General features: G+C 33.1%; 2 protein-coding genes across 2 annotated transcripts in view; one reads left to right on the top strand and one right to left on the bottom strand.

Annotated features, from left to right (window-relative positions):
* The window catches only part of LOC148599441 (uncharacterized), a 24,154-nt gene extending 10,474 nt beyond the window's left edge, over nt 1-13,680 (top strand). Inside the window, exons 4-6 of the mRNA XM_088558508.1 lie at nt 5,795-5,896; nt 7,550-7,594; nt 9,195-13,680. Coding sequence (XP_088414634.1) covers nt 5,795-5,877 — 83 coding nt within the window. The 3' untranslated portion in view covers nt 5,878-5,896; nt 7,550-7,594; nt 9,195-13,680. The remainder of the gene's footprint in view (nt 1-5,794; nt 5,897-7,549; nt 7,595-9,194) is intronic.
* LOC148599440 (uncharacterized) lies at nt 13,357-23,873 on the bottom strand. Its single transcript, XM_088557303.1, has 4 exons — nt 23,800-23,873; nt 14,994-15,277; nt 13,924-14,867; nt 13,357-13,428 (listed from the first exon to the last, which is right to left on the bottom strand). The coding sequence occupies exons 1-4, from the start codon at nt 23,871-23,873 to the stop codon at nt 13,357-13,359; spliced, it is 1,374 nt and encodes a 457-aa protein (XP_088413429.1).

Below are 23,873 nucleotides of genomic sequence, written 5' to 3'. Positions count from 1 at the left end.
GTAGTGGCCTAGCAAGGGCTATCAATGCTGCCCTAACTTTGAAGTTCAATAAGGATAGTTTAACAGAACTTACTTTTAGATATGCGAGACCAGAAAATGCCACCTATCTCTGTGCCCAAAACTCAATAAAGACATTTGGAATCCTTTGGGGCCACCTGCTCGAAGTAAAGACATCAACTTGCAAGAAATTCAGAAATATTTAGCTTTTGGGCCGATGCCTTTAGTATATATGGCAGATACATTTGCAAAAAGGAATTAATTGACCCTAATTCAAGGAGAAAAGATTTGACAGATGTTTTCAGTCTGTTAGGCCATGCGTTTCTGCTAATTTCTAATATAAGAAGATCTCAGATGAGGTCAAATTTGAATGCTTGCTATAGTAGGATTAGCGCAAGTGACATACCTATTATAGACAACATGTTTGGGAATGATTGTCTTAGTAAGTTAAAAGAAATGGGGGATATTGATAAATATCCTATTATTAAAACTTCTGCCGCTAGTGTCCTTAGAAACATGCAAATCCCTGCTATTAGGTATATGCCACAATATGGTCAAGGAGTTTTAAACTTCAGACACCCTTTCCCAAGGAGAGAAGGGCAGGGCAACAGGTTTGTAAGTCTCAGAGGCGGCTACCGCCCTCGGTTTCAAAATTGTCTAGAACGACCACTGATGGGATTTCCTATGCCTACCAATATCCAAAAGAAAGACATTTGTTCGACGACTTTGTTAAATCAGAAGTCAAGAATACCTGTTAAGGTGAGGACTCTTAATTATGACAATTGATTATTTTTTACCTCTGATAAGTGGATTCTAGAGACTGTTAAAGGTTATAAAATTGAATTTTTAATGAGGAACCCTTTCAACTAAAAATTTCAAAAGAAATTCCTTTTCCACAAGATAAGGCTAAGCTTATTGATCAAGAAGTATGTAACTTAATTATGAAAGGTGCTATCGAAGAGGTTTCAGATGTTAGTGACTCCTTCATATCTAATATTTTTGCTTTCCTAAAAAAAGGACGGTTCTTTTAGACCAGACATTAATCTGAAATCTTTAAATGAGTTTGTAGTGTATCACCATTTTAAACAAGAAAATCTTCGTTACACCTTGGATTTGGTTCAGAAAAATGATTTTATGTTTGGTGGTTAAGAAATCTTCAAAATTTGAACGGCAAATCAATTCGGATGCCTCCCGTTGATTTATGGTTAGAAACGGGTGCTTCCAATTTAAGCTGGGGAGTCCAGTTTGATGGCAAGGTTGCTGGAGGGAGATGGTCCACTCTAGAAACTACTTATCACATTAACTATTTAGAATTACAGGCAATTTTTCTTGCCTAGCTTACAAATGTTTTTGTTCAAATACAAGCTATATTTATGAGGGAATTAATTAGATCTGATAATACTGCTGCGGTTGCTTACATCAACAGTATGAGCGGAATGTGTTCCATTGATATGGATTGTTTAGCGTCCAAAAGATGGAACTGGTGCTTCTTTAGAAATATTTTCATCACTGCTCAATACTTACATGGAGATTATAATGGAATAGCTGACTTGTTGTCAAGAAACTTTTCAGACTCATGCGAGTGGTCCTTAAAATTAGAAATCTAAATGTGTTGACAGATAATGTTGAAAAAGCAGTTCTTGTAGTTCCATACTGGCCTACTCAGGCATGGATTTATTTGTTAATTTTAGCTAGATTTCTTTTCCTGCAAAAGATCTCCTTACGCAGCCACACTCAGGAGAGTGTTTCCGTAGGAAGTTAGACTTAATCGCTTGTGTTGTATTAGGGAATTCCTTAAGGATAAAGGCGTTCATGACTTTGATTCCAAAATTATCTGCAATTCATGGAGGTCTTGTACAATAAAACAGTACCAATTGTGTTGGAAAAAATGTTCTTTTTGTGTTTTAATTGATTGATTGATTGATTGATTGATTGTTGGGGTTAAACGACCGAGCAACAATATTTCAGCTAAATTCAGTGGATGAACATGAAATGGATGATGAAATGAACATGAAATGATGATGAAATGAAAAAAGGGATGGGACACAAGGATAATATGGACAACAAATTTTGATTGCCACAAGAAAAAGGGAGGGATGGGTAGGGTCGGGCAATTTAGCCTCCTGTGGCGGAGCGCAAAGGTTCCTACTCCTATCGAATACCACAGCAGGGTTCTATGACGTGCGAGGAACGTGGCATATTTCCCAACACGGTGCACCACTATGGTTTGCGGTCAGTTTTTTTCCGTAAGCATGTAAATCGCCAGGGGTGCCCCATTCCACCACCTGGAGCACACATTTCAGTTACTCTGTGGGCAGAGCGCCTAGCCTCCGGCTAGGTTTCTGAGCACTATTTAGTCGCCTTTTACGACAAGATTAGCGCTGCTGCAGGCCTGCACGGGACTTTTTTGTGTTTTAAATGGGGGATTAATCCATTCCAACCGTCTGAAATTGTTGTACTAATGTTCTTATCTTTTTTGATGCGTCAAAATGTATCATGTTCTGTGTTAAATGTACACAAGTCTATGTTATTTAAGACTCTTATTTATTTTGACGTTCAGTGGGTTCATAGCTCTGTACTTGTTTCAAGATTATTGAAAGGTTATTTTGATACTAATGTTGTTAAAGTTAAACCACTTGTTACTTGAGATGTGTCAAAAGTTTTAGATTTTTATCTACCCTTTATCCATTAGCAGATCTATCCCTGAAATTGTTAACTTTAAAACTTATTGCTTTAGTTGCTTTTACTACAGCTTCAAGAGCTCAGACTTTACCAGCTCTTGATATTTCCGTATTAACTAAGTTTGATGATAGATATGTTTTTCAGTTTGGACAGCTTTTAAAAAGCTTCTAAAACCAGGTGTTCCAATACCTGATTGTGTTCTTCATAGATTTAAAAGAAAATAATTATGTGTAATTCATACTCTTGATGAGTAGTTGTCTCATATTTCATTGAAAAGGAAAACTTATTCATTTCGTTCAAAACTTTTAAAACTGTTACTACTTGTACTTTAGCTAGATGGTTACGTATGGTTTTATCTTTGGCTGGGATAAATAATCCTTCATTCACGGCACATTCTTTTTGAGGTGCTTCAACATCTAGGGCTTTTAAGTTTGGTGTTTCTATTTCCGATATTGTGAAGAGTGCTAACTTGTCATCAGCAAAGACGTTTCAACTTACTTTTTTATTATAAAGATATTGTTACTGCTAAAACATGTTCGTCTGCAATTTTAGAATCCTAAGGTGTTGTTGACTGTTACTTATGAGATTGAATTGGCCTTTATTATTAGTTATATTTCTACTGAGCGTTTTATGTTATGAGGAGTATGAGATGGACTTAAGTAATTTAGTTTGTGTAACTGTTATAGTAACATTTAACTGTGTTATTTTGATTGTATTCATTTTTTGTTAAACTTGTTTCATGGTCTTTGACCTCAGGTATATTATGTTAACCATATTTTCTTTTCGCTGGAAAAGCTTCTTAAGTGGGACTTGTTATTTGAAAATAAAGGTGGTTGTATTGTTACAGAATTTTTTTTGTTATGCCCTAGTTTTTCCCAGCACGTTTAACATGCTATATGATACCAATTATAACGAAAGCGAATATAGAATAATGTTCCCTCATCCAAGCATCTCGTAGAGGTGTGAAGGATGAAATGTATTATTATAATGAGCCTGAGGCTCAAAAGGGTATTACATACCCTTCTCTTTATAGGTTACCTTTATTTGAGTAGCGATGTGATTAACTTAAAGATGCACCGGAAATCTTGGTGAATAATAACAGCGTCAGTTGTTAACAGCTTAAGTTTTTGTGATCAAGTCACATATTATCAATATCGTTTTCGTTTTTAAGTCCTGTGTCATTTTTTTCAAATATCTTCAAATGATTTTTGACCGTTTTGAAGTACAGTAGTTTACTTCCACTCACAAAAGACCAATTATATAATTGTAAAGAAGAAGGAGTTCGATCTTGGGACTTTATAAGGAAGGGTTCGGGGCTATAACTTTCTCATTATCGAAATATTGCACGAAATTTCCATCTTAAGGGCTGGGATTCCGAATCTGGAACATTCACCCGGACACGTCATTTTTTCACATAAATGTTATATTAATAGTCTATCTAAAACATTTTATTGATTGAAAAAACATCTCAATAGCAAAGATTACTTCATCTGATATGTAGATTTGATTTGGACATGTAAAAGCTTAGAAAATTTCATTTTATACCTATATGCACATTGAATATAGATTTGCCTACGTATGTAATTTTTTTCGTTATGAGAATATAATAATGGTAGAGTTCACACATCCCATTAGACTTCTTATATGTATTATAAACTTGGTGTGGCTGTATTTTTGTAATGTAGCAGATCCTGTTATGTATTATCCGATACTGTCAGAGGTTGTCCTATTCAGTTACATCATATCTTATTTGTCCATTATTAAGGAAATTTATAACATTTGATCTGTGCAGACAAAAAAGACGGATGAAATATATGCTGTAAATATATGTTATTCATTATTATTTTGTTAGCAAAATAATTAAAAGAATGAAAACTAAGTAGCACTGTACAATGTAGTGCTTAAAAGCCGTTTACAGATTAACAATATGGCAAATTTTGTACCTATTACAGACGCCCGGATATTAACAATAAATAATTTAAAAACCGTATTGGTTCACGGCGAACTCAAGTGGACTTCAAAATAAAATTCCTGATTTGCATCGTATTTCTTAAGGACCGTTTAATGAAAAGGATTTAAAGATGCTTTCGTGGTCTTCTTTACATACATTTACTGTTAAAGAATTTGTAAATTGAAAATATGTAAATATTGACAATTTAACTTTGTATAGTTTATTTCGTTGACTATCATATCATATTATTCCATTATAATAAAAATAAACGAAAGAAAAGTTTCCATTGATTAATATATATTGGTTGTTTTTTAATTATGAACATATGATTCAATCGTCCAAATGAAAGTCTTTCTTTTTAATGTGCGATTGAAAGAATCCTTAGAATTAAAGAGTTGCAATTACAACTTTTTTACCCTATTCAATTGTAACAACCAAAGCCTCTTATACTGTGTCTTGAATTTCTGATGTTCGTTGTATTTTGCTGCAACAGTTTCTATCGAAGTATGTACTTAATAGTGTGGTGGCACATATTCCTTATTAAAATGATTAGGGTTTTAACGATAGCCATATTGGATGAATATTTTATGTGTTAAACTATATTTTTATCAAAAGTTAAGCACAATGGCAATATTGACAACGTAGGATCTGCAGCATTTCATTAAATAAACTGAAGAAAAGTAGTAATTTAATTTAAATGCAAACCAACATAAAAAATCAGAAAAATGAATTTGAATTCTTTAAAACTATACATGTTTACACGTCATCATACATTTTTATACATTTTAAATTCGCCTTGTTTTTTATTAACCATTTTGACCCATGAACCTTCAAGTCTAGAAAAGATTTTTGAATGTATCCAAGTTCAAATTGGAATCTCAACTGGTTTAAAATTCAAAACAGTAAAATTTTCTACAACACAAAATTCAACTACTTAACACATGTGATGTCATGTCATGTACTTACGCATGAACCAATAATAATCATAACCTAACATAAATACCATTAGATACTTCATTAGTTCTAATTGCAATATGTAAAAAATCAGAATAAGTTAGAGCGAGCGAAAATATATTTATATCAAGATATACGTAGCTTTCTGAAAACTTTTTTTTTTTCACTGCAGAATGTCATCATTTATGCATTGTAAACAATTATTAATAGGTAAAAAGGACAATATGGTTAGCTCGCATCACATATGCCATCCTCTGTTTGGTTGGAGGGATTATTGTGCTTACACTGGATAAAAGGGAAGGTTTAGAGAAGGTATTTATGCAATATTATTTTCATTAAATAGACAAGACAAATAAATAATTTATGTGTCATCTCTTAATACTAAATAACAAATGAAAATAAACGATTTCCATAAAACACACGAGAGCCACTTACAAAGAGGTTACAAGAGACTATCATATATAAATATATACATCAATCATACGCTGTCTATGATTATCTAAAATAAAAAAAAAATATTTAATTAAATATTGCTAATGTTATTAAATTAAATAGAAACTCTTTTATTCATTCTATTTTTACTCGTCTAAGTAAATCTAGATTATGGTCTAGATATAAAAGACCATTTACTGATAATACAGGATGTCAATCACATGTCATCATATAACGATAAATTAGATGTATATTTCCCGACACCAATAAATAAATGCATCGCTTAACAGGGTATATACATGTATATTTCCTACTCCCTATATTTCAGCCCCGTATTCTATAACATACATTAAGGAGGTAGAACTAGGTTAAGGGACACAACTCTTGATATCTGTGATATGCTTGTATCATATGCAATTTCACCGAAGCCTCTCAAGCTTTCATTTGAAGCAGAATAAAATCAACCCAAGTTACTTAGATGCTTACATGAGTTTGATGTAAAATGCTGAATACAAATTTTCAATGATTTGTGAGATGAGTTGTGTCCTTGCCCTAGGTCTATCGTCTTAATAACGTGTCAAATGTTTAAGTGGCAGCTGAATATTCAAAATCTCCACTTTTTGAAGATTTTGTAATACGTAATCCAGGAGATCGACTTTTGCTGATTTTGATATAAAAGTATACCAAGATACATATATTTTGTTACCATCTCAAGGTTTTTTTTTGCCATAAAAACACTTAGAGCTTATTTTCCAAATATTTATTGTTTATAGACTGGCTTGATAAGATGTAGAAAATTCTCCAACTCGTAAAAGTTCCATGTAACGAACGTTCCAAATTTCTTTAAGTTCGTTTTTTTACTAATCAAGTCATTGATTTTATTTTATTCCCGTGTCATCTGCGCGGTGAGAAGGTTTGAGATCAAGTTTTTTTTCGATAGTAATTCATATCACCAAAAAACGGTATGTTATTGAACCTTTGTGCCCCTTTCTTCGATGTTCCCCCAGTTCATTATTTATCTAACTTCTATATCGCTTTCGTCGATGTTTCCAAATTTATTATTTATTTAAGTAAACAATATTTTCTTCCATTGCCGTTATTTAGTGCATTATTATTCGCGGGATACTGCTTCATACTCCTATATCTTTAAAGTTATGAGAACAGATTTACAGTTCGTGTAATCCTTAATATCTTTTCCATTGTGTTTTCTTGTGCAATTTGATTATATTCTGTTGTTGTCTAACATGTGAATGTTCATCGTCTCTGTTTTGATTTCACTGATCATGAGTCGTTGCAACTGCAGGTTAGCCAAATATCCTTTGTGGCATTCCCCTGCTCAGTGTCCAGATTTGTCTGACTAAAAATAAAATTCTTCGGTTAACAAATATATATTCATATTTACATTCATGGTAATTGAAATTTCAGTTAGGGTACCTCAAAGACGGAAGAGATGGAAAGCGCTTCCAGACCTACGTGCTTGTCCAATGTCATAGTAAAAGTTGTAGCATGTACATCTTTTTCTTAATCTTTCAGATATATCTTCTGCACAACCTATAAAGTCATATCATATGTCACTCGGTAAGTATTTAAAAAACAAAAAATATCTTCTACGCATTTCCTATTTGGATGGTAGATATTGACCCTTTTACTTCATCTGTGCCTATTTTAGTATTTATGATTTCATGATTATGTGTAAAACATATACTAAATTATATGAGAAAGGTAAAATCGTAAACACCCCGAAGAAAATATAAAACAAATACCTAAATAATTTTTGTAACCCCTATTATTTTTAAATTCCAAAATGGTAAAAAAAATGTTATGATATACGGTTTTTATTGTCCTAATTCATTCTCTTAATTGTCATGGTCTGAGATATGTAAGGGCCGAAATGTCCGGCATTCGTAAGTAACTATGTCTTGTCCAATGAGTCATTGAGTCGAATGTCCGGCACTGGGCCTCTGTCGAGAGAAACTCAACATTATTCAAAATTTTTCTCCGAACCACTATGATTGCTTTCAGACAGCCAGACAGTTTGCGTAGTCTGCTTGTTAGGGCTGAAATATATAAGCCCAACTTGACTCCAGGCGAGAGTCGCTCCTGTGGTGACAAAAGGTGCAAATGTTGCAAACAAATGCTCCACTCAGCATCATTCACCAGCACAGTCACGGGGAAAGGCTACAAAATATTTTGTAACGTGCACTGCAAGAGTGTTAATGTAATATATTTGCTCCACTGTCCCATATGTGGCCTTCAATATGTTGGTGAATCTAAACAGCATTTTCACAAGCGCTTGAACGGACACAGGAGCGACCTAAAAAAACCCTTTACTCCCAGTGAGTCAACACTTCAGATCACCAAACCACTGCCTCGATGATTTCAACAAAATGAAAATCTTCATCGTGGAACACGGTCTATTAGACTTTTATAATTTTTTTGTTTAATGCTGCATCGTCATGTCTCGACGACCGGATACCCATTAAGTTTGCTGGTTGGCAGATTCCTTTAGACTTGTGTATATATATATATATATATATATATATATATATATATATATATATATATATATAACGTCTCAGAATGTGACGACTCTATTCTCTACACTGCTTCATCGGATCAAATTGATACAGGGAAGAGAACGTAAATTTATAGAAGGGTTTCAAAAAAAATCACGACGATGTTAGCAAATTTTTGTCGTTCCCTCCGCGGGTCTCGAACTCGTACCGCTGTGACATCTATGGCAACACCGCCTGCACTAAGTCCAGCGCCCTAGACCACTCGGCCAGCTAGGCTATACATCTATGGCAACACAGCCTGCACTTAGTCCAGCGCCCTAGACCACTCGGCCAGCTAAGCTATATATATATATATATATATATATATATCACCCACAGCGTACGCGATTAAGCTTCTGAATCTCTTTTGATCTTGAACTTTGTGAGTTTTATGCTCGTGAAGTTTTGTGAGTTCTATGCTCATATAGCTATATGCTGAAGAAGGATATCACTTATCCGAAATATTCAATTTAAATTTTACCATCTTCTGGTGATGTTTAACATATTTAGACGTTTATATATATTTATTGTTATGTTTCGCATCGTTTTTAACGATCCATCACCCCGTAAGAGTGATTGTTGACTATTATTTAGACTATTAATTATTATGTTTTACTTTCTAGTCTGTATCGTGCATCTGAGGAAAATGGAATCAATGAATCATTTACCTCCCGAAACACTTCTGCTCTCCCTTGATGTCACTTCACTCTATACTAATATCCCATACGATGACGGTATAGACGCCTGCAGAGAAGCTTGGGAATCACGAGATATTTTCAACCCCCCTACCGACTGCCTAGTTAATTTACTCACTTTAGTTTTGAAGTGTAACAACTTCACTTTCAACGACGAACACTACCTCCAAATCAATGGTACAGCTATGGGAACGAAAATGGCTCCTTCGTATGCTAGCATCTTCATGGGTAAATTAGAAAATCATATAATCTCAACATCTTTATCGAAACCCCTCTTTTGGTTTCGATTCATCGATGATGTTGACATGAAATGGACGGAGTCGAAATAAAATTTAGACAATTTTATCACACATGCCAACAATGTTCATCTATCAATCAAATTCACCCATGAAATTTCTGACACTAAAATCACATTTTTGGATACTACTACGTTTGTAAAAGACGGGGAAATGTCCATGGATCTTCACAGCAAACCAACTGATAGTCACCAATACTTATCTCCCAATAGTTGTCATCCAAAACATTGTACTAAAAGCATACCATACAGCCAGGCACTTCGAATTCGGCGTATTTGTTCTTCTGACGATACCACCAACAAACGTCTAGATGAACTCCGTGGTCATTTGTTATCGCGTGGCTATAAATCAACAGATCGGGGATTTCAACGTGCTAACATCAGCCGTAAAGATCTCCTCGAGTACAAACCTAAGAAAAAGAACAAAAGGGTTCCTTTTGTGCTTACATACCATCCAGCCTTTGGGAAACTCTTGCAGTTACTGCATTCAAATTGGAAAGACATTCAAAAACATCCCAAAGTCTCCAAGCTCTTTCCTGGGACCCCGGTCCTGGCATTCCGTAGACCTAAGAGGCTAAGAGATGCCCTAGATTTCATCTCAGCCCAAACAAAAAACAACGGGCCAGTGTCGACCTTGTGGAGATAAAAGATGTAAGACCTGTACCCAAATATCGCACACCAATACGTTTAAAAGCTACTGCACTGGAAAGGAAGTTGCCATCTTTTGCGACGTGACTTGCAAAACCGAAAATACCATATACCTTCAGCGTACGTGATTCAGCTTCTGAATCTGTTTTGATCTTGAACTTTGTGAGTTTTATGTTCGTAAAGTTTTGTGAGTTGTATGCTCATAAAGTTGTATGAGTTTTATGCTAAAGGAGGATATCAGTTATCCGAAATATTCAATGTAAATTTTACCATCTTCTGGTGATGTTAAACAAATTTAGACGTTTATATATATATGTGTGTGTGTGTGTGTGTGTGTGTGTGTGTGTGAGAGAGAGAGATGGTACGACGGAAAACGTACCATAATACGTCTTGTCGCCGTAAAATGAATGCGAAATATAAATCAAGAAATGATATTTTTATTACAAATTAGGATCCCAAAGGGGGCCAAGTCATTACAATAACTCACCTTTAAAAACAAATATAAACATGTAAAGCGAAAATTTTATTATTCGTGTAGTAATTTAGAGGAGGTTGTGGCACTTTTTTTTAAAGAAAAACAAATATGCGTAATTTATAGCAATTTGAAACTTAAAGTATGTACCCCAAAATAATTTGTCAAAACAAAGAAAAAAACTGTCAAGGATCATTTTTAGAAAATCCGCTGACTTTAGACATAAACATTGACTGTTTTTAATTGCCATTTTGCCATGAAAGTAATTAGATTGGCCGTTGTGTAAGTAAAATCAAATTTCATTATCATGCTACTACAAGTGTGTTACATTAATAGGCTTCGAATAAAGTGATAAGATCATTTCCAAATATAAAGTTCGCCATGTGGATTGTTCATGTCAAATCTAAGGGAAGCATTTGTAACATATTCACCATGATCAAAACAATAAAATTATGTAAATTCAGAAATTATTGTATGCATCAATAATTTGAAGTCACATTTAAGATTTTTACAAAAATATAAGAAGATGATGAGTTTTTAGTTTTTGCAAATTTTAGATAGGCAATAATATTTGAATTTACAGTGTACACAAAAAGGGGGAAATCGTACTGCGTATGTGTTATTCAAAAAAGTTTAATATGCTTCTTTACTGAGATAATCATATTCAAGTATACATGTGTATGTCACAAAAAGACAAGATACGGTAGCATATCAATACAAGTCAATAAAACATTTATGACAAGACAATCGCTCCTGTTATGATACAGTCTAACAAAGGAGTGATAAAAATATAAAAAAGAAATGCAGCAAATCTTCTAAAATGTAAATGAATATTTTAATAACGTCAATCAAAAAAAAGCAAATAATTAAGAGTATCATCTTTTAGAAAGAAAAGGTCTATTTACACAAATTCCGACAATATCATATCATAATAAATTCAATTAATGGAAACTCCATATGATGTTGTACTGGTTTTGGCTTCGATCCTGAACTGTATCTGTTTCATTATTATATCTGCGTGTAATTGCAAAGATCCTTTTGGTGTACTTTCCCCCGGTGCCCAACAAAATTCACAGCTGATATTTGCTCCTGACTGCAATTGTTCATATCACTTGAAATATCCAAAATATATAGTGTTTTTTTTTTTTAATAAATATTCATACTCATAACTTTTAAGTATCACTCTTGGTACGATTCATATAAATTCTGGTATATGTGATACACCACCAAAAAGGCAACACAATTTTTTTATTCTAAATTGCTGTAAAGGTCTATATGAAACGAATAATAATTCACTATAAACTCTCCGCTCTTAGAAGGGAATTCACATTGAAAATCCATTAGGTTCTACTGCATTTTATTGTCCTCACAGAGTTACTTCCTTTAATTTCGAATTCTACACTACACTAAAAATAATGTATAGCTCTAAAGTACAAATGTTCTATGAAAAACCATACACAGTTTTCTGTTTACTTTAACACTACAGTGAGTTGTAACATTGGAAACTATCAGTTATACTTTTTTTAAGTTATCATCCGTTACAAAGTTAGCCCATGCACAATGTAACAGAGAGTATGAGACGTAACAGCTTCATTGTTTTTGGATTGGCTTATTATGCATTACTATCACATTGGCAATAATACCACATGTCCTATTTTTTATATTAATCATGCAGTGCTAAGAAGTGAAAAGCTCATTGAATGGTGTGAAAAAAAACATAAATGAATGTTAAACATAAGTTATCTGAGCTAACTTTTTCATTATCATGCTTATAAAAATAGGAAGAAGTCAGTGAACTACAATAGGAACGTATCATATAACCATTACAATGTGAATGTAGAAATTGTTACGTACATTAAATATAGGAATTATCATTTAGGTTATTTCGTGTTTTGTTTATTTTGAGAAAAATGCGTATAAGTTTGCTTTCAAAATTGCCATTTTAAGTTAGTCACATATTTAATAACTAAGATAGATAGATTATACTGAATTTGTAGTATACAAACTATAAAATAGTCTTAGTCTGTAAGAAAAACAAGGGAAATGATACTGGGTTGAACAAAATTGTACATGTATTTCGCTCTAATATTGTCATATTAAAATATTTTCTTGCACGTTCACAATACATGGTTGTGGATTAAACAGGTGTTTAAAAATCATTCATGCGAATCATAATCAATACGGCATTTTGTTTTCAGTTCTAAACAAAATACTTTTGTCTTTCGTAAATTAATAGCTTTTTGGAGAAAATATTTAAAAGAAAACAATAAGTGATGCGTTTTCATTGGCGCTCATTGTATATGTCACCAAGACACAAGTCACACTTATCATATTTTACAGTTGAATGCAATTTTACATTTCACTATGGAGTTAACTTATAACTTATATAAATGAATCGATATAACTAATAAACTGCAAATACAGATATCTTAATTCCATTCGTAGAAGAAATAAAAACAGACAAAATTAAATCGTTATCAATTAGAAATAAAACCAGACATCTCATTAGCACCAGACCCATTAGCAAAACAAGACAAACATTAACAAAAAAAATATCAAAAACAAAAATCAGTTTGTATTCATAAATAATCAAAATGTGATAACAACACTATCTGAAATAAAATTAGCGGAAAATATTTGTATACAAAATAGATTGATACAATATTTAGTGTCAATTAGTAGTCACGAATCACGTGACGTGTACTGAGTGTGATGGTAGAAACATTTTGTAAACATAAATTTGTAATCTGGAATTTATTTGTGAGATAAGAATTCATATATTTGTAAATACTTAATTAAGTAATTCCAATAAAGTTTACAATGTAATCTCCAGTGATATGTATTTTGGATCTCAAGTAAGTATTTTTTCTAATTGTTAATCTATCAAACTGTAATTTATACTTAAAGCTGCATTAACTGTCAAATTCGAATTTTTTTCTGTTGAAATATACCTTTACTTCGACTTATTTCTACTTATTTGTACTTTTCCTGTATAATTTCATTTGATATCCACACTTAAAATGCATTAAATACATGAAATAGCTGTCTATATATTTATTGTCTTGCAAAACAAAAAAGCGACCTAGATAACTTGGTTTGCATGTGACTTCTGGTGACCTTAATCCGCGCATATGCTGTTTCATCATCATTTCATGTTCATTTTGTCATCAATTTCATGTTCATCGTCTGAATATAGCTGAAATATTGCTGCTCGGACGTTAAACCCCAACAAACAAACAAACAATGTATCTGTCAACTACCATTATTTCCTTGCTTTCTCTGTCATAATGTACAGCCTTAGGACAATGCAACCCATCTTCTTTAGTTGTGAGAATTACAACACACTTATCTCCATCTTTTGATATAAAAAATATTTCATCCTTGTTATCACTAAGCGCAAACATGTTCTGATGTTGGTCCATTGATATTGGGCCTGACAGATTTTCATTCTTAATTACAAGGAAAACCTTGTAGTCCGAATCCAAGACACTTACTGAGGATTCAATATAGCATGTATAGCATATTCTATTTCCATCTGTGTCTATATGTGATCGACCACCAACGGACTTATCTTCACATGCTTTATCAAATTTCCCAGAGTCTATGTTTATTAGCATTATGCCTTTACCAGGTACACAGAAGACAATGTTACCATGGTGATGCGTCAATCCACTAACCTTGTTCTCTGTCTTCAGTGTTTTAATGACTCTACTACTGTTGATGTCTATGATGGAGATACTGTCTAAAGAAACAACAGAAACAGCAACATGTTTGTCATTAATTGGTGTTATATTAGTGACATATTTTTCAAGTTTTACAAATGATTTTAATGAGCCATCAGGTTTTACTATGTTTACTACTTGGTTGTCCCAATCAGCAAACACCATAATTCCATTCGACATTGTACAACAACCGAGATACTCACCTTTACTCAATTTAAACTCTTGTTTCAGTATAAGTTGTTTAGGATTCTGTACCAACTTCTGTGCTGTGATTGGTTTGTCTTTGTAGAAAGATATTGTCTTCTTTTCTGTTGATGTCTTCAGTGTACCGAACGGTTTCATTCCGAAATCTATATCTTCTTGCTCCTCAATTTGTATGTCTGTATGGTTCATTGCTCCGATGTCGAATAATTGTTTAAGTGTGTCTTTTGAATCTTTAACTTCTTGCTCCATTTGTCTGGTGCCTATGAATGTTTGGAAATTTGATGCATGTTTTTCAATTAACTCTTTTTGTTCTAAAATTTCTGCAAGATTTTGTTCTTTTATTTCTAGGATTTTAATGGTGTCTTTAAATTCATTAAAATATTTACTAGTTACAGAATCTAATTCAAAAAGAGTTTCATTTTCAAACTTTTTCAACTGGTCGATTAGTCTTCCTGTGTATTCTTTTACATTTGAGGCTATATCTTCTCTTTTTCTCTTAAGTTCATTCATGTTTTCTTTTTTATCCTGAACAGCCTTCAAGACGATTTGACGTACTGCTTCCAAATCTCTCCATTTATCTTCAAAAACAACTGATGTTTTGATATTATGGACAGCGTCATTAATATCAAGTGTGTCTTCACACTTTTTATGTGATTCAAATAGACATTTCCTGCAAATAGGACAATCGCATGACTTACAATAATATTGGTATTTTTCCTGATGCTTTTCACAGATGAGTTTAATATTAAATATAAAGGGTGTCAGCTTGCAGTAATCGTCATATGAAATTGTGGTATGGTTCCTTGTTGCTGTTTGCACTTCATGTTGTTTGCTGCAGGATAAACAGAGACACCCTTCACACAGAGGACACCATACCTTTGGTGCACATTCTTGTTGCTGTTCACAGACACTGCAGTTTTGCGATGCCATCTGTACCTAATATTAAAAAAAACATGTGCTTCATTTCCATTTGAACCTTTGCAAATACGTAATTTATCGTACAAATAAAATGAACTGCATTTTATATTTAAGACGTGTTTTACTTGTTTAAAGCGAATGAGCGGACAATACAACAAAAATATAGTGAAAAATAAAAATAATACATTAATATTATTTTTCTGACCGAACAAAAAAAGCTTTTGTGTCAATACAGCATTTTATTATCAAATCTAACACCGTTTTTGCCAAATGTTTTTTTTTTAGGAATGCTAATTAAATGAATCCAGTTACGTAGTATCTTAGTTTTTTTTGTGACCCTCCATATAACCATCGCTTCATAGATATAAAAAAAACATTAATTTAAGTAGTGAAATTGAAGAATTATAAAGTATTCATTCAGGAGAAAATTATACAAAAGTTTTGTTACACGAACAAACGTTAAAAACATGTGAGAAAACAAGCAGTAAAAATATGTCAACAGAATCGGTCTTCGACTTTTGTTAAATTTGCTATTTGACATTCGACTTTATTTTGTTTTGACGTCATTAAGTCCCATTTCTCTACAACTTCCGGTTCTCGAAATACAAATAATTATAATAATAATTACTCGTGAATGGTTTGATAAAAAATACATGTTCATTAAGTCTTCTGCTAATGTATATGAGACAGTTTTCAGATTGATTCTATCCATGATGATTTTCAAGATATGAGCGATTGAAAGAAATGGTTTGAAGGGGACATAACTGTTAAAGATGATAATGCAATCCTTATCAGGGTCATTGTCTTATAGAACATGATTGCATCTTTATGTTCACCTAGTATGATCATGATATCCTGAAAAATGAGTCAGGGGACCATATTGAAAGAAACGACAATAAAGGGGTGATAACTTTTACAGTGGATGATGTAGGGAAATACCTTAAATAATTGATAATTTAATAAGTAACCAACTTCCCACTGCTACATTATTTGTATTTTTATAATATGAATAGGAATTTTAAAAGTTTGAAGATCGATACCCTGATATCGCTCATCGGGACCGTTTTGACATAAGAATTGTATATTTGCAATGACTTTTGCCCCCCTCCCCTTAACTGGATTTATATCAAGCAACCACTATATAGGAGTTGGAGTACTTGGGAAGAGTAACAATCTACATCAAATCAAAGCTCGATTCCCAGAGATTGAAATCGCTAAACGGGGGTCAACATTTGGCAGTCAGGGCCGTTTCGACAAAAGATGTGTATATTTGCAATGGCTTGTGTCCCCTTAAGAGAAAGTGTATCATGAAGTCACTAGATTTAGATATCAAATTTAATATCAAACAAGATTTTAGTTCTGTACGAAATTTGTTTGACATTCGTGTCCGTGTTATGTCCGAATTTGAACATAAAATTGAATATACTCTGGTATTTCTACTTTGATATTCAATTTGATATTTAAACCGATTCTATATTCAATTTATAACAAGGCTCCTGTTTAATATTCAATAATATTATAAAACCCATTTTATATTCAATATATACGAATGTCAAACAAAATCGAACAAAAAAAAAGAATACAAGTTTGGTATTCAATTTGACATTGATAATCTGTTCTTCATTCATTATATGACCCGTAAACGAAACCAAAATACTGTTTAATATCACCTTTGATATTCAAATCTGTTCAATATTTAAAATTAAACACGAAAGCAAATGACGAACGAATAAAGAATAGACAATAAAAGATACTCTTTGGTATTCAATTTGATATCCAAATCCGTTTTATATTCAATAAATATCATATATTCAGATTAAAATATAACTTTTTTTGTACATGCATCATAAGTGTTTGTTTAAAACCTTTATTATCAACCCTATATCGCATACCCTATATCACACACATAAACTTATATCGCGTACCTTATATCACACCCCTAGACCTATATCGCATACCCTTTATCACACACCTAGACCTATATCGCACGTCTTATATCACACCCCTTCATAGACCACTTCTTGAAGTATGGTTAACATATATGATACGGACATCTATATCAGAACAATTGGTCAACCACAACTTAAGCCATCAGAAGGAAACAAAGTGCCCCAAGTGGACGACAATGACTGTGCCATAATCTTAAATAACCAATCTATATCACCCCGCGGGCCGGTCACCTTGGGATGATATAGGAGTTTCAGGTTGATACAGCATATGATTCAGATTTTGGAATGTAATATTCGGTATAAAACCCGGAGACGAATATCAAACGAATATGGAACGGACTAAAAATATCAGTTTAATATTCAATTTGATAATCAAATCAGTTCTACATTCAATATATCACTTGGAAATAAACAGCAAAGAATTAACGAACTGATAAAAATATTGTTTGTAATTCAATTTGATATTAAAATCCGTTCTTAATTCAAAATATTACCCGGAAACGAATGTGTAACAAATACTGAAAAAAAAGCAAAACCTTTGATATTCATTTGATTCCCAGTTAGAATTTACATGTTCTAGACTGGCCAAAAATCATAAACAAACGAGGTCAAACGGTAAAATTTACTATTTAAACTCTATACCAGAGTCAAATCTGAGCTTTGCAAGATTTCCTTGTCTCACCCATGGATTGAGACAGAACACGAGTTCTTGTCTTCTTTTCTCGTGAAAGATAGGAAGAAAATTGTACACTCTTGGTTAATATGTACACGTTCTCTAACCCGACATGACTGGTCTAGTTAGAAAACTTTAAATCGTTCCTGTGGGTGTCTGATATTTCCCTATCTTGCACTCGTACAGGTGTTAGATTCTTCAGTGTCAGTCTTTGTAAGAATCAGGCAGTGTTACAGGGAAACATGGTATGAAAAAAACTTATCATTTTGATAGTGTAATTTAACTATTTGAACGTTCAGGATCAAAGAAAAAAAATTTTCATATCATGTTGCTGCATTGACAATAATTTCATTATACTGCACTATAAACGAACATTTAAAGAACAGATAACTCTGTCAAAAACGTCATTTTTCATATAGTACTCATTCAACTGTTGCCCCTAAAAAGATATTGATTTGATGAATTTAACTTTAATCATTTTATACAGGTTCAAAATACAATCAATGATATTAAGATACCGAAAATCAAAATGTTAGAACTTGTTAGGGACAATCAACAATGCGGGATTTAAAAAAGAATGTATTTCAGATAAGAACAGTTTTAACTGTATGCTAATATGTTAGAAAGAGTTATATTTTTCACTCCAAAGTTGATATTATAAACGTTAATCCTGAAATTATTATATAATAAAAGACCGTAACATTGATTTATGACACAAACCTTCTTAGGAATCAAACAGAAATTCTCTCTTCTAACATCATTACCCCTTTCCGATAACATAGCCAACAAAATCAGCCTTATATATTTATTGTTATGATAAAAGCTGTTATAGAAATGAAATAAATCCATGGTTTTTGTACCCAAGCCATACAATGTAACAGGATTACGCACGATCGATATTTTATTTATGTGAAGTCAGGTCACTTAATATGAAAAAAAAACCTTTAATTCGAGTATACCTTTTAAAAGACAATTATAAACATACTGCAAAGCATTTGTTCCCTGCATTCGTTTTCTACTACGAACATAGAAAGAATCACAAATATATTGTGGATTTTTTTTTTTGCAAAATCAATTTAAATATATGATAGCGCAAAATACCTGACACATGTTTTGGAGACCAAGACAGAGAAAAACTAGTGGTCTATACATTTTCGTAGACGTAAAATCTACTTTCTAAATCCTTTAATTTTTTCGCCACGATCCTATATCTGTGGTATGAAGAGTATACAACAAAAAGTTTTCTTTGAAGTATTGAATGCTTTTAAACATTTTACAAATACAGTTTAATTTACGCTGTTAATATGTTGCGCCTGAAATGAATATTTATCTGTTCTTGAAAAGTCGTGTTTACTATTAAACATTTTGTTGAATCAATTAAAGAGTAATCAAGGGAACCAATGTTATAGCGGTAATCAAAAGAATGTACTCCAGGGACAAAAACCAGACATGGAAAACAGACATAAAGTAAATAAAATCATACATGCAAAGTAACAAAAGCAAATTAACAACTCGGACTCATGGACCAGTTGCACCGGTCCTCTGCTTTTCTAGAAACAACCGTCGAGTTGCTCATAAAAAGTCAAGTCCGGGGTAAACAAACAAGGAAAGGAAAACTATGACCCGTTGAATAAATCAGTTTTCATGGTGCAGATGGATACACAATAACGATCCACGAGTTCATGATGACGACCATAAAACTTCTGTAGTGATGACTTCAGTCTTGTAGCAACATAACCCTTCTCCAAAAGCCTATTTGTTAGAGTTCTAGCGCGATACAAAAAGTCTGTGTAGTTTCGGCAAGTTCTGGCGTAACGTATGAGTTGTGATATGAACATTCCATACGCAGGTGCTGAAGGATGTTGCCGCAGATAAAAGAAAAGTTGACAATTTAGAATGAAAAGTCATCACGTTTGTCGTAAAGTTTGATCAATAGTTTTCCTTTACCATCGATGTCTAAGTGTAGGTCAAAATATGAGGCTGATTTCACAGTGTCTGTAGTATCCTTTATCTCAAGTTCTTTGGGGTAGATGCGATGTATCAAATCCTCGAAATTAGGATTGTTTAAAGATAATACTCATCTATATAGGATCTAGCCAAACGATATTCTTTCTTTCTGATCAGATCAGCTATAAAATCAGCCTCATAAGAGTGAAGGAATAGGTCAGCAAGTAAAGAAGCACAATTTGTTTCCATTGGAATGCCCACCGTTTGTTGAAAAACACGTCCACCACACAGGACAAATATGTTGTCGATTAAAAATTCCAGCATTTTGTAAACATCTTCCTCTGTATATTTGGAAGATGATTAGGAATTATTTCTTACAAAGTATGAGGAATTTCTACCGAGAACTATATATTTGTATCTAGGTGTACCATCTTTTTTTGGAAAAACAACGATGTATAATGTAGAAGTCGAGATTTTAACTGAGTATGGGGAATAGAAGTATACAGTGTTGAAAAATCATAGGTTTTAATGGTATTATATTCAGATAATAGTTTTGAACTTATTGTCTCCAAAAGATCTTTCGAATTTTTCAGGATCCACATTGAATTGATACCACTACGGGAGTAACAATTGTTGTGGTGGGACTGCAGACCCTCTTTGACAGTTGTGTGTACAGAAGTTAAAAGTTTTGAAAGAGGTTCGGTGGTACATTTTGCAGATCCAGCTATGAAACGTTGTTTGTATGGATTCTTGTGGCGTTTAGGAATCCAGTACATAGACGGTAAATTACAATCATCGTCCTTGGTAGGGAGACCAATAGAAGATAGCACAGATTTATGGTTTTTCCACAATCTCTTCTTTGGAGAGTGTGGTAGCAGTATAGGTCTTATCACTGCTATTATTTTCTACGTCTACCTCTGATAATAAACATTGGATGTAAAACGTTTTGCAGACAAAAACAATGATGTTTTGGTTTTTGTCTGTTGGTACGACAACATATTTGTCATGCATAGTAGACAATGTCTTTGCTACATCGGGGTCTTTGAAAACTGATGTAGCCTTGGCACTTATTGACGTACTTAAAACTTGCATTCGTTTCAAAAAAAAGACCTCACGGCCTTTAACCACTCTGACAGAGAATCAATGTCTTCTTGTTCTCGTTTTATCCATTTTCTTGCGTAACGACGTGACCAGAAGGACCATATTTGAATGGAGAGGTTTTGCAAGAACAGTCAGGTGGTTTAGCCTTGAAGTCCTCAATCTCAAGGTTCTGCAATAGCCTTTAATAATTGAAAATTTTGGATGCAATGGGTGAAGTATAGGAATATGAAATAATTGGTATGGATTTGTCTTTGAAATATGAGGGAATTTTGTTGGTAACGTTTTTGTGATGGAGGAAGTTAGCCACATTAATTGCTAATAAATGACAACACAATTGAATTTTTGTTTAAAGCATTTTATGATTTAATGTCGTTTGTTTCCATACCATCTCACTCTACTACACTCTCTTTACAAAACAAGTCTTGACACTCCTGTTTTTGAACCTACATCATCATTGCACAGACTTTTTGCCATGAATTTGGATATTTGTTTCAACAGACTCTTTAAACCAGTTTGTGTAATGAGGTCAAGATGAAGAAAAACGACCATTTCTTCCACTACCGTTTTTTTAACAAAGGTAAAGATGCAATTAATTTGGCTAACATCATCCATCACAAAAGCGTAACTAACACATTCGCCCATATTTCAAGGACAAATCAATACCGATTATTTCATATTGCATCAACAATTTTCAGTTAGAAAAAGCTATTGCTGACCCCCGAGATTAAGGACTTCACGGCTAAACCATCTGACTGTTCTTGCAAAAACTCTCCACTTAAATATAGTCATTCTGTTCACGCCATTACGGGAGATTTAAGCATCATCCAAAACGAATCTCTACATGAGGTCCGTTCTAAATACCTTGAACAACGCTCCATAAATTAGAAACATATCTTTAAAGGTCTTATGGATGCCACTGGGGAGTACGAAAGAAAATGGATCGAACGAGATCAAGAAGGCATTGATTTTCTGGCAGGGTGGTAAAAGGCCGTGAGGTATTTAATTTTGAGACGAATGAACATTTTAAATAGATCAATCAGTGTCAATGAAACACCAGTTTTCAAAGACCCCGATATTGCAAAAACATTGTCTACTATTATGACAAATATGTTGTCGTACCAGCAGGCACGATCGATCCAAAAGCATTGTTTTTTGTCTGCTAAATGTATTACATCCATTGTTTATTATCATAGGTGGACATAGAGGATAGTGGGAGTGATAAAACCTGTGTTGCCACTACACTCTCCAAAGGCGAAATAGTGGATAACCATAAATCTGTGTAATCCTCTTTTGGTCTCTCTACCAAAACAAAGATTTTGATTTACCTTTTATGTACTGAATTCCTAAACTCCACAAGAATCCATACAAACAACGTTACATAGATGGATCTGCAAAATGTACCACCACACCTCTTTCAGAACTTTTACTTAAATACTAACAGCTGTCAAAGAGGGTCTATAGTCATACCAAAACACTATTTAATCCCGTAGTGGTTTTAATTCAATGTGGATGGTGAAAAATTCAAAAGATCCTTTGGAAACCCTCAAATCAAGATTATTATCAGAATATAATTACATTAAAACCTATGATTTTTTAAAACTGTATACTTCTATTCCCCATACTCATTTAAAATCCAGACTCAAAAAACACTATACATCGTTGTTTTTCCAAAAACAAATGTTTTTTTTTTTCATAATGATGGATCGAAAAATATTTGTCCTGTGAAGCGGACGCGTTTTTCAACAAACGGTCGGCATTCCATGGGAACAAATTGTGCTCCTCTACTTGCTGACCTTTTCACACTTGTGAGGCTGAATTGATCCAATAGAAAGAACATTATTTGACACTTAAACATCGATGGTAAATGAAAACTTCGGCAAACTTTACGACAAATGTGACGGACGTTTCATTCAGAATTGTCAACTTTCCTTTCATCTGTGGAAACATCCCTTCAGCACCTGTGTATACAGTTTTCATATCACAACTCATACTTTATGCTAGTTATTACGCAGACTTTTTATATTGCGCTAACCTTGCGTACAATTTGGCATCTGGAACAAAATTATATTGCTTCAGAGGTGAAGTCATCACTACAGAAGGTTAATGGTTCTCATCATGAATCACATAGTTTTAACAGTACTGCAGAAATGTGAAAAAAAAATCTTACGAAATGCATTTTTTTATTATATAAGAAATAATTTTGAATAAATTCTGAAAATATTTTTATAATCTAATGCATAATTTAACTATATATCGATCTATGGAACAAATCTGAAGCATTTGATGCACACAACATAATTCGCAATAACGGATTTAAAGCTATGCTTTTCCGATATTTCTTTTCGCCTGATGCTAGTGTTATTATGTTATTATAGTTATTATGTTCAGGATCGTTTGAGTTTCACAAGAATTTTTTACAATTTTTACAATAACAATTGAACTTAACATATTTGGGGCAGTATAGATGAAAGGGCAATATATGTTATAGACATCATCGCTCGTACTTTATTAAGTCTATCAATGACATTTGTTACATTGAATTATTTAAAAAAAACATAATAATAAACAAAGAAAGGGAATGGAAACAAACCAACTTTAACTTACCAATATTCCCAAGCAAAGTTATCAATATGTCCCTTAAATACAGCTTTAATAACTAACACCTGCCACCAATACAT

This window comes from Perna viridis, chromosome 13, assembly GCF_037379345.1.
Source record: "Perna viridis isolate PV_CMFRI_1.1 ecotype Kerala chromosome 13, ASM3737934v1, whole genome shotgun sequence".
Taxonomy (NCBI): domain Eukaryota; kingdom Metazoa; phylum Mollusca; class Bivalvia; order Mytilida; family Mytilidae; genus Perna; species Perna viridis.
The sequence above is the reverse complement of the archived record's forward strand: the minus strand, read 5'-3'. Positions and strand labels throughout refer to the sequence as shown.

Coding starts and splice junctions, on each gene's coding strand:
- LOC148599440 (XM_088557303.1), bottom strand. CDS start 23,873: ATGTATTGGTGGCAGGTGTTAGTTATTAAAGCTGTATTTAAGGGACAT. Junction 14,868..14,993: donor TGAATTAGATTCTGTAACTA/GTAAATATTTTA, acceptor AAACATTCATAG/GCACCAGACAAATGGAGCAA. Junction 13,429..13,923: donor TGGTAGTTGACAGATACATT/GTTTGTTTGTTT, acceptor AATAAATTCCAG/ATTACAAATTTATGTTTACA.